General features: G+C 40.5%; 1 protein-coding gene and 1 long non-coding RNA gene across 3 annotated transcripts in view; both read right to left on the bottom strand.

The window, feature by feature from the left end:
• Positions 1 to 12,105, bottom strand: part of LOC121912152 (ankyrin repeat and SOCS box protein 5-like) — a 40,931-nt gene that overhangs the window by 23,736 nt on the left and 5,090 nt on the right. For both annotated transcript variants that reach the window (XM_042434257.1, XM_042434248.1), the window contains exon 2: positions 11,189 to 11,268. In XM_042434257.1, coding sequence (XP_042290191.1) covers positions 11,189 to 11,268 — 80 coding nt within the window. The remainder of the gene's footprint in view (positions 1 to 11,188; positions 11,269 to 12,105) is intronic.
• On the bottom strand, positions 643 to 9,668 carry LOC121912174. Its single transcript, XR_006100019.1, has 3 exons — positions 9,149 to 9,668; positions 8,018 to 8,092; positions 643 to 894 (listed from the first exon to the last, which is right to left on the bottom strand). It is a non-coding gene; the product is annotated as an uncharacterized LOC121912174 (long non-coding RNA).

Genomic DNA, 12,105 nt, shown 5'->3' on the forward strand with positions numbered 1-12,105 from the left:
TAACTTCCACTATTGCTTTTTCCAGCATTTCATCCACATGTGACTAGATCAGTGTTTGCATTTTGTGCTTGACAATGTCTGTATTACAAAAGTCTGTGCTGGTTTTACTAAACACATCCTGTTAAGATGAGAGCAAGCTGCGTAGGTCAGACCTCTCTCCACTTGTCAGATCTCCACATTTGACATCAAAAGGCAGTTTGGTTGGATGTGTGAGATTGGTTGGCAGACTGGATGGCGTTACTGGGCTGGTGGACACCTTATATACAGGGGCTGAATCCTGTATTATCCCAGTGTCAGATACAGGGGTAAACTGTCCTAACTGCATATTTGAATGAAGCACCATAGGGCCATGTGTTGGGTTGATGATGCGTGCAACAGTACAGCCATTTTTAGCAGTAGACAGTGTGCGGGCAACTGCAATACCATCCATCTCTAGTTGCCGGGGTTCAAGACAGCCACTGTAGCTATCTGGTATGCCTGCATTGATTACAGGGGGAATCAGGGCAACTTTGCAAATCATTTCACACCGTGGTGAGACAGTGGTGTTCTCCATTATTTGTGCTATACAACTAGTAGGTGCCAGTTCACTCTTCCTGAGTAGAGGAATTAAACCAACCATTAAACCAAGGTATTCACCTGCAGCACAATGTATATATTTATTCATTGTTAAATCAATACGAAATACAAAATAATACATAAAATATGACCCGCTCAATTAACAGTTTAACTTGAAAAGACTTCATGCATGAATCAGATGCAAAATTAGTTATTGAGAAAATTTTGAAGCAGACTCCACAATCCTCATGGTCCAAGGCTGATGATCACACTGAACCTGCCCCATGCGAGGACTTGGCTTTCTGGTGGAGGGTGGTGCTGGTGTGGTGTGGTGGAACACTGTGGAGGACAGAAAGTTCTACTTTATGAAGACATTCAATAAAATCATTAATATGAATTAATAATAATGGGGCACCAGCCTGAGATCAGGGACCAATAACCAAACAGTGAAAAAAGTCTAAAAGGGGTGTTCACTTTAACAACGTCTAATCTGAGAGACATTAGCATTTATAAAGGTGAACAATGAAGGTTTGAATTCGAGCACTGACTCCGTCACCAAGCTGTTATCACAGTATCTATACACAAAATCACAGGAAACTTCTCTTTAAGAAGTTTAAAGTTTAAAAGAAGGGGGGGACTAGGCACCTCTCTTTGTTATCAGGCATTGTGACTGTGTGCAGGGCTGCCTTTGTCTCACATCGAGTATGAGGCCCAAAAACGCAAAGACCCCTCCTATTTTTAAAGTTTGCAGGTGAGATTGCGGGTGGGGGTTGACATTCAGATACTGCAGGGATAGTGCTTGAAATTAACTTTACCTAAATAAGATTGCTAAAACAAGCATCTGTTGATCTAGGTAAATATGTCCAAGAGGATGAGCCCTGTCACCACTTCTTCCATAGAATAGGTATACTGAATGTAGGAATTGTTGTTACAGAGGTTTCCAGAGGGAGACTGTCACAAGAGGGGACCAGGAACTCTTGGCCATCTTTACCTCAAGTCAGTAAGGAAATACTGTACCCAGAAGCACAAAGGCGGAAATCGAAAATCAATCTGAATGAGCGTTAGATTTCGACCTTCAAAATCAAAAGTAGGATCGCTAATTTACCCCGTATTTTTTTACTCTCTTACCCCGCATACTTGCACACATCTGACACGCGGCCGAAGCAAGAAAATAAACAACATTTCGAAGATAACACAGCTTAGCTTACTGGTAGCCTGCAGCTGCATTACTTTTCGAGACACCATGGCCACTGACGGAGACGGAGATGATAGAGTAACAAAAGAACTGGAAAATCCTCCTGCTTCCCTGAAGTCACCAGTGTGGCAACATTTTGCCTTCCCCATGAGTTGTGTAAACAATGAACGCGTTGTTGACAGAAAAACTACAGTTTGTAGGCTATGCTACCCGCTTCGATAAAGTTGATAATATAGACAGATTCAAACTTCCCAGATCAATAACTCATAAGCATAACATTCTTAAAACACAAACAACACCACTTTCCTATCATAGTAAGGTAGACAGTGAACTAAAATCGAATTTATACCACAACAAGCCATCCTCTAAGCTGGAAAAATAACATTGGTCTCTATGTTCAGCTGGCTGTGAGACAAGTGTGCAGGGACCGTCTAAAAAGTGCATCACTTAAACTTAGTTTCCTCACCAAAAAGCCACCAGGATTAATCCTGGTGGAAGACAGACATGTAACAGGGACCAGAGAGGCAAAATTTGTACTTACTGCTCCACACATTATACTCATAAGATATTCTATTCTTAACCCTGCTACACTATTACCCTGCTACACCTACAGAAGATGATGGTGATCCTCATACCTGCATGGATGTTATTTCATGTTGATCTAAACCTCGTTCCGAACTTTCAGAAACTCCTCTCTCCACCTCTGATCTTGTTTCCTACACTGATGGCTCTGCTTGTAGAGAAAATTGAGTGCCACACGCAGGGTATGCAATTTGTGAGTATTTTTCAATTATTGAAAGCACTGCCCTGCCACCATCAGGTGCTGCCCAAGTAGCTGAGTTATATGCACTGATGAAAGCCTGTCATATAGCAAAAGGTAAAACTGACATTTACACAGACTCCACATATGCTTTTGGATGTTTGCATGACTTGGATATACTATGGGCAATCCAAGGATTCATTACATCCTCGGGGACACATGTTAACCATGGCAAACTGATCGGTGAACTATTAGATGCATGACAACTACCTTCATCTATTGCTATTGTTAAATGTGACACCCACACCAAATCCAATGATCCTGTTTCACAAGGCAATGCTTTGGCTGACCATGCAGCCAAAGAAGTCGCCAAAATTGGCATTCCTGTCCATGTAAAGCTCTGTCCTTCCGTACCCACTAACGACCTTGCTTCTCCTAATTTACAAGATACTGCTAATGTGGAGGAGCATAGGTTGTGGCTTTCTGCATTGTGGCTCCCTGTATCCTTGGGCAGCAAGCATGTCACTTGGCTTGTCACATGTGAGGAAAGGGGTGATGTGTGATGTGTCATAGTGTTGAAAGACTGGTATGGTCCAGGATTTACATCCTATGCCCAAAAATACTTTGAACAATGCCTAATCTGTCAACAACACAACCCCTGAAAAACAGTACAGATGACAATGTCAGCACATCCTCCCCTCTGGGACCTTTTGAAGCTCTGCAAATAGACTTTATTCATATGCCAAAATGTGATGGATATGGCAATATTCTTATATGTGTAGATATGTTCTCAAACTGGCCCGAAGCCTGAGCTTGCAAGAAGGCTGACTCTGCTTCTGTAGCAAAATGCCTGCTGAAAGACATTGTTCCAAGATTTGGCATCCCATCAATTCAGACAGAGGCAGACATTTCACAGGACAAATAATTACTGAAATAAATCACTGGGGATTAAAGAAAGACTGCGTTGTCCATACCATCCACAGTCTGTAGGGCTACTTGAAAGACAAAATGGTATCCTGAAAAACAAACTAGCCAAACTGTGTGCTGAAACAGGCCTGAAATGGACAATGCTGTTGTCTCTAGCCCTCCCGTCAGTGAGGTCCACACCCATCTGGAAGCACAAACTTACATCTCATGAGATTTTTACGGGTAAACCAATGACTATACCAACTAATTCAGTACTATGCATGAAAAAGATGGATCTCCTTGCTATGGATGAGTCCGTGATATCATTTTGCTCTGCTCTGACCTCTGCTGTTAAGTTAATCTACAGTCAAGTAAAAGCTGTTCAATCTCCTCCTAGTGACAAGCCGTGCCACCAAACAGGGGGGCTGGGTCTGCATCAGAGAGTTCCAGTGCAAAAACGCCCTGAAACACTGCCTGTCCAAACCGCAACATGTCCTGCTTACCACCAACACAGCAGTCAAGTGGGAGGGTCGTCCCAAAGAGGGTCTATGCATCCCACTGTAAGAAATCCACCATGCACCAGAAATCGGCAGGATCCCTCTTCATCCTGTGGGTCATCTTCCTCATTGCCTACAGACTCATAGAATGTTGGCTGTATTCCTGGGAAGGACCTCCTCCCCTGAAGGACAACGCAGGCCCTGGAGTCCCAGAAGAACACATAGAACACCCACAGCCGTCAGAGGAGCAACGCAGGCCCCACAGTCCCAGAAGAAGACATCGGATACCCACAACCATCAGAAAAAAGCCTGGGTGCATTATACATGACAATCAGAGAAATCTACAGACACCAAAATCAGGACCTTTCGGTATACCAAGAGAGAAAGACACCTAATGCATATGAACCCTCAACAAACACATACCTCCAATTGGCAAAAATGGTAGCTGATAATAGCCCAAACTCTAATAACTGTTTTGTGTGTGGATTCATCCCACACAGTACAAGAAAAGGACTCCCATTGATGGCTTTGCCTACTACTTCCTGTGACACTTGTCACATGCTACACATTAACTCCACCTATGAACACTGTGCCTGTCCCGATCTATCCCAAACTAGACAATTATACTGCGATCAACTTTATGCCAACTGTTATTCCTGCAACACTCCTAACCCTCTCACCCTCACAATGGCTCCAAAGATATTAAAATGGTGTGTTGAAGGTAAAGGAAAAATTCACCTAGGAATATCCAAATGTGACTCAACATACACTTCATCAGAATAACTAATTGTTAATTCAAAAAGAAATGTGTCTCTGAGACATTATTCATCATCTGATCCTATTGATGATTATAATAACCTTGCTACAATGATCAGCCATTGTTCTATACCAAGGGGTGTACACTGGATTTGTGGCATGAAGGCTTATGAATATTTACCAAAGGGACGGTCTGGGGTATGTGGTCTGTGTCATGTGATACCACGCATGAGAGTCCTTACTGTGCCACCTAAGGTTCACATTGTTAAAAGAGACTTACACACACACACAGAAACACCATGGGCAAGATTTTTTAGTACTCTCATTCCAAGTTACAGAATTATGGCAGGTTTGGATCGAATAAGAGACCTTTCTTATGCCGTTGACTCTACTGTAAATAGTAAAGCTTCATGGTTTTAAGATAGACTTGAAGAAAATGTGAACCTATTCATTAACTTGTACCATTTCTTGTTAGTGTAATTAACAATACAATTATAAAAGCAAAGCAAAAATTCATATCCTAGAACATGGAATGAAATGTGAATGGTATAGAGTATTTTGTCTGCTAAATGATAACAGACTATAATTTAAATAAAACTGAGTTTACCTATGCTTTCAGTGGGTTTATTAGTAAATTTCACTAGTTAGTGGTCCTTGGGTCATGATTATTTTTTCAAACTACTGTCTTAAGATCAAGAATGAATTGTCACACTCTGGATTTAGAGTACCAGTCAAAGGTTTGTACAAGGTTTGACACCTTCCCATTCACATAAATGAGAAAGTGTGTCCAAACTTTTGACTAGTACTGTATAATCTGCTTTATATGTTGTGCAATTTACATACATTGTTGTGAAGCTATATATGAAACTTAAAACATATTCTGATCTGCTCACCTTTAATCTCAGTTTAGTCTTGCTGGCTTTTGAAGTGTCGGACCCTGGATGGAGCTCTTTTTAAATATGGACCCTAACCCATTAAACAAGTAGAAGTAGAAAATGAGTTGTAAAAAATAATTCAATGTTATTACTTATCTCATTTGCACCTAAGTAAAACATTTCAACACAAATTTTTTAAATATTCTGTATATTTTGGATTTTATGAGTTGTATCTCCCAGGATACCTTGCCCTATTAAGGTATAAAAATGGTCATAATCGTAAACATTTTGATGTTTTATTTGATGAAGAGAAGTGATACATTTTGTTTCCCTGGTCATTAACATCACACATACTAGTTTTTAAACTGATTTTATCATTTCTATCAAAGTATAGGCTACCACACAGTTCTACCAATCCAGTTTTCTACTGATACTAAAAAGGACAAGGCACAATCAAATGAACAACCATCTCAACTGATTCAAGCCATTGATTGACTTCAAGTACTTGAACACTGGCCTCTGCCGATGTACCTGTGTACCTATCCTGAAGGTGTACCGGTGTACTTATCTCTTTTCCCCCAAATACTGAAGCCCAGTGCTATGTTCTTGAGACCAAAACCTTGGCACGCAGTTTCCCACCTGACCAACCAAAAGCAACTGAGGTTAGCAAAATACCAGACATGACTACCAACACTGTGCAAACGTCATGGCCCCAAGATGCACTTTTAATTTTACAAAATTAAAGAGTTACAATAAGTGTTCATAAATAAACTACCTTACGAAGGAGTTCCCCACTCCGAGTCTAACACTGGAGTCTCCCAGATCATAGATGACTGCACTGACTACTGAGCTAAAACCTTACTCATCACCTCATTGCAGACAGACCTCTACCTATTTATACACCATAACACAGAGACAGCACAGCATGTAACGTGTAGTGAAGAACTTCAAAGGCGATTCTTGCTTTGCACTTTTCATTTATTGCCTATTTTTTACAACCTAAATTTATGGAAAGGAGAAGAGGAACAACAGATTATGGAGAGTCCCTTGGGAGCACTTCGCGTGTGTCAGTAACTCAGTTTTATCTCTGGGGAACACCCCCAACTCCGGGAGTAATGTTGAAATAAGGAAATGTGCATCATGTAGCAGGTGGATGTGACTCCCCTTGCTTAGACCTGCTGATAGACGTAACAGCAGAGCAGAGGAGAGAGACTGAGATAACGATGTAACCGACCTGCACACTGGTATTTGACATGTTTTTTTTCTTCCTGAAAACAAATAATTCTTAAAATATTTGTATGAAACAAATATTCATAAAAAACCCACTATTTGTGCCTTGCCAAATAAAGTATTTGTATTCGGGCACACCGCTAATATAAATATAAATATACACACATACATATACATATATATACTCACACACACATTATATATATATATATATATATATATGCATGTGTGTGTGTGTCTATGTGTAAAATAAAATTGGTATTTTGTCATAATGTCTGTTTTTGCAGACAAACAGTTTTTGCAAACTGCATGTCTTCCAGTTTGAAACTAAATTTTGAATACTAAACATTGACCAATGTTTTTTACCCCTAATCTGGTGTAAACATATCTCGTGGGATACATACATTTCAAAAGTTGCTGAATAACACCATGAACACCTTTGAACAATTTTTTCTTCATCAGCATATTAAGACATTAGTCATAGTTAGTGTTATGAATTTATATTGTTGTTTTATTGAACAACAACATCCCAACAGGATGTTAAAGAATGTGTATCTCCTGGTGCACGTTGCCTTTTTAAGTTCCCTCATGACAAGACTGACATATGTACATCAACTCCAAACACTATTTTTAAGACGTGTTTCTTGGATATAATGGTGTTTAGATAGATTGACACTTAAGTCAGTTTGAATTAACTTTTCTCACATAGCCTTAGCTGTGAGTTGCTACTGGTGGCATACTGTGTGTCAAAACATGTTTGAAAGATTTCAGATTCGGTCTGAACTGAAATGTTGCCTGTAATGGCTAAAGTAAAGGTCCTTATTAGAGTTTGTGTGCAGGTGCCACATGGGAAAAGTCAATTAATAATTGAAAGCTTCCCTTTAGTATGATGGATGTACATAGTTGTAAATTATTTTTACTTACATATCATTCACCCAGCACCACACTGCATTTTTACTTATTGACACTACCGCTTGTACATATAGTCAAGATGTTAAGAGTTAGAATACGGACAGCTCACTGTGTCTATTTCTCTCTGTGTGTCTGTTTCTAAACAGCATGTCTAGTACCCCCATCCATTCCAAGGTTGTGGTGTGGACATCTGGGGCCAAAGGTGCTAATCTAGGAGACTACAGATTTTATATTGCCTTGCCCCTTGTGATGTATGATGTTCATCTTATTTAATTTTATCATGCAGGCTGGCTTTATACTGCAGCTTGGGGGTTGATATGCTGTGACTCACCTTGGCTTCTTGTGTGATGCTGACAGTGACAGGAGTAACATTAGCAGCGACATGGTCAGGAAACGCCAATGTCCTCTGCCAAATACAAAGGTAAAGTCAATATATTTACATACATAGTAAACTAACAAAGTTACAAATGGACTCTGCCCAAGTACCACTCTAACATCCAGCTCTCCTCACCAAGAACAAAAATGTACTGTACATATAAATATCAATGCCACTTGATAATATTTAGGTAAATTGATCATTTACTTTTAATCTTTACATAACCTATGGCAAAGTAACTTAAACCTGCAGTGCAGAACTTTTGTCTCTCCTCTCTGGCAGTGAGAGTAAATAGTAGTCATCTGGATGTAACTACAGTTCTATGAATACATGCGTGAGCTGGTTCCCATCGTTACTGTTGTGGCTGTAAAATGGTGGATAAACTGTTTTGAGTGTCACAACCCCTGTGAAATGACTAATTTCTATCAGAATTTGATCCATTCAGTCAGATAACATTTGGAAAGTTTACAGGAGCCGCACAATTAAATTACTTTATCCCTCAAGTTAGCGGAGGGCTAAACTGGAAGAAGCCTGCTCGGCCAGTGGAAGTTTCTGGCGCACATCAATCATTGCTGGTTGATGTAAAATGCATCACTACCGGTGTGCCAGCTTGGGACACCAGATTAAAAACACCAGTATACTGCGAAATACAGAGATTTACCTAGCAGTGATATTCTTAATCAGCATTGTGTAAACTTGTTTGGCAAGGGATTGATTCATGTATATATAAAAGTCCCGCACTCCAGCTTTATTGTTAGCTGAGGTTAACCATTAGACTCAAGTAATGTTATAACTAAGCTGTATAGCTGATCAAATGTGCAGCTCTTTTAACTCAAGAACGGCATTGTATAACTAGCTGAAACCCACATTTTGGCACAATAGCACAATAGTAACACATATTGTAATTTCCAATTTTTAACTACGATATTTTTAAAATCAAAAAGCTAGCGTTAGTACACTAGCACACTGCAGGCTTATCTTATGTGGGTTAGCTAGGTAGCAGGTCACCAATCATTTTTATCGATGTGTTAACTATTAACACAGTGTCTGTAAAATATAAGAGGAGTAAATACTTTGAAGAAATACCTATTTATGTGTATAATCCTACGACGACATCGTCATGTCTTCTGTCCACTCTGCGTCCCACGATCCTGTCATTGCTCCATGACCACTGGAGCAGTGATGAGGGTGGTTCCACCCAGTTTTACTAAACTAGCCAATCGGCAGCAATGTAACAAAACGCGGAGCTCTGATTTGTTCAGAAGACCTTCAATCATTCATATCAATAAGGTGTTGAGTGCAAGCAGACAGTGAGTCAATCGTAAGCAGAAGGGAAGTCAAGTGAGAGCAGGTGGGATCTGAGTGTGCACAGACCAGGGCAAAGCGCGCTCAACACTCAACACTCATGTGCCCAAGTCCACTGTGTAAGCCAAGGGTGCCAGATGTAGGGGCTCCAAAGGGCCATTACCCTCCTCCCACATTCTTAGGTTGCGAATTACTGTATCCCTACACATGGTAAATGGTAAATGGACTGTACTTATATAGCGCCTCTCTAGTCTTCCTCAAAGCGCTTTTACACTACAAGTCACATTCACCCATTCACACACACACACATTCATACGCTGAATGGGTACAGGGGCTACCATACAAGGTCCCAACCTGCCCATCAGAGGAAATCTAACCAGTCACACACATTCATATACCGATGGCACAGCCATCAGGAGCAATTTGGGGTTCAGTATCTTGCCCAAGGACACTTCGACATGCAGACTGAGGGAGCCGGGAATCGACCCACCAATCTTCCGATTGGTGGACAACCCACTCTACCTCCTGAGCCACAGCCGCCCCCCTTACATGCCACCATATATTGCAACACTTTCAGTAAAGAGACATTTCAATCATTCCTGTCCACTCTAAGGGTCTGTTCAGATGTTGCATCTTTTGCAAGCACTATTCATGTTTTTCAATCGAGATGTACGACAAGCGTGCTAAAAACTGAAAGCAGCACTGTCACAGCGTGCATTAATTGCGACGCGCTTGTTTTTTCAGACACATTGGCGCACCGAGATCAAAAAATCTCAACTTTTTGAATGTAGCAAGAGCACTGCAGGTCATGTGACAAGCATTAACCAATCAGCTCCACAGGACTTGCTTCGCCCTTTCCATCCAAGGACGTCACAACATCTGGTTGAAAGGTCAGCCAATGCTGGTTGCCAGCCGTCATTAAAAACCAAAAAGATACAAGTGGTTTTGGTTGCTTAGTAACAGCAGGCAAGACAGTAGCGTTACCTCCCAAGCACCTTGGATAAAAGGATGAAAACAGCATGGCAGGAGTTTTCCATGTGTTTTTAGATGCAACATCTGAAGACATTAGGTAAAATAAAGCAAACAAAAACAAAACGGGAAGAATATTTGTATTTTAATCCAAACAAAGAGGACATTGTCACACAAATCAAATGCATACAGTGTACATTGCAAATAATAAAATTGTTTCAATGCAGTAAAGGTAATCGGGGTGCTCCCAAACTTTATATAGGCTGTTGTAGGCTATGATTGACATTTTCACAACAGCATGGCATGTTGATAATTTGCTAAGGTGACACAGTAGGGAAAGTAATGTTTTTTTCTGATTTATCATTAAATATGGATTTGGGGCATGGCTGCTTACAACACAAGGACGTTAACATTCCTATTGCCTGCTTGCTGTTTCTCAGCCGCAGAAGTGTTACTGTCCAGTAAATTCGTAGTTTTGGGTAATTGAACAAAAACACTTGTATCTAATCCCACAAGGACTAGTTAGCTGCTTTGTGTTTGGAATTATACCACCGCCCAGTGGTGCGAGCAAGTTATAGTTACTCCACAAAGGTTTAGTGAGAGTCTCCAGTCTATCTACACACACCCACACACACACACACACACACCGCACTTCTGAAATGAATCTGGCGCCCCTGGTGCCAGCACACAATATTTTCTCTGACGTCTTAGTACTCTGCACACTCAACATACCCCCTGTGCGAGTGCAATGTTGTCAACTGTGTGCTCAACATAATGCCAATAACGCCATAGTCAGCTTGCATGCATACCCTGCAAACGTGCTGTCCTTTTCTGTGTGTGTGTAGTTATTACCTGGGCCAGCAGTGTTCGCAGGGCCAGCAAGCGACCCTGAGAAGCTGCTTCATGAAGAGGGGAGCGATCTGCCCAGGACCCTGGAAAAACACAGAGAGAGAGAGAGAGAGAGAGAGAGAGAGAGAGAGAGAGAGAGAGAGAGAGAGAGAGAGAGAGAGAGAGAGAGAGAGAGAGTGACTGAGTTGTCTGAACAGAAATTGTTTTGTTTAAAGTTTGAAAAAAATACAATAGTAACATACTGCGCATCTTATAAATAAATTCAGCTATATTTATGAGAATAGTTTCTATTGTTCTATTGTGTTTCAGTTGTGTTTTATTTGTTTCTTTCCAATTATTAGGGCATTTGTCTGCCGTTGTCAGACATTGAATGGTAAAGAGCCACAACACAAAATGTTTCGGTTGACGGAATACATATCCAGAAATGTTTGACAGAATGATTTTCCAACTCGCACAGGATCTTTTGCCTTGCAATTATGATTGTCAGGATATTGACATACCAATTATCAAGGCAAGGGCACCGGGATCAGTTGTACCAAGAGCATGATTTCTTCATCAATTTTCACAAAATATATTTGCAATAGCTTCACATTTAACAAAGATATGTTCCCTTTCACCATTTTTCTGCTGCAACAAATATATAACAGATATTTAGATACATGGGTGACTCTCAGTTGCATTAAATGTGGACCACAAAGATCTTATTTTTAGTGCTGAAATGATCAATTAGTCAATTATTTAAAAGAGGATCAATCAACAACTTTTTTATAGTAAATTAATTGCTTGTCATTAATAAAGCAAAAATGCCAAACACACTGGTTCCTGCTTGTTTGGTCCAATGGACAAAACACGTCACGTTGGACTTTTCTGACACTGTGGCAGACAGCAGTGGACACAGTGACTGAGATGAATGGGCTGAA

Source organism: Thunnus maccoyii, chromosome 2, assembly GCF_910596095.1.
Source record: "Thunnus maccoyii chromosome 2, fThuMac1.1, whole genome shotgun sequence".
Lineage (NCBI taxonomy): Eukaryota > Metazoa > Chordata > Actinopteri > Scombriformes > Scombridae > Thunnus > Thunnus maccoyii.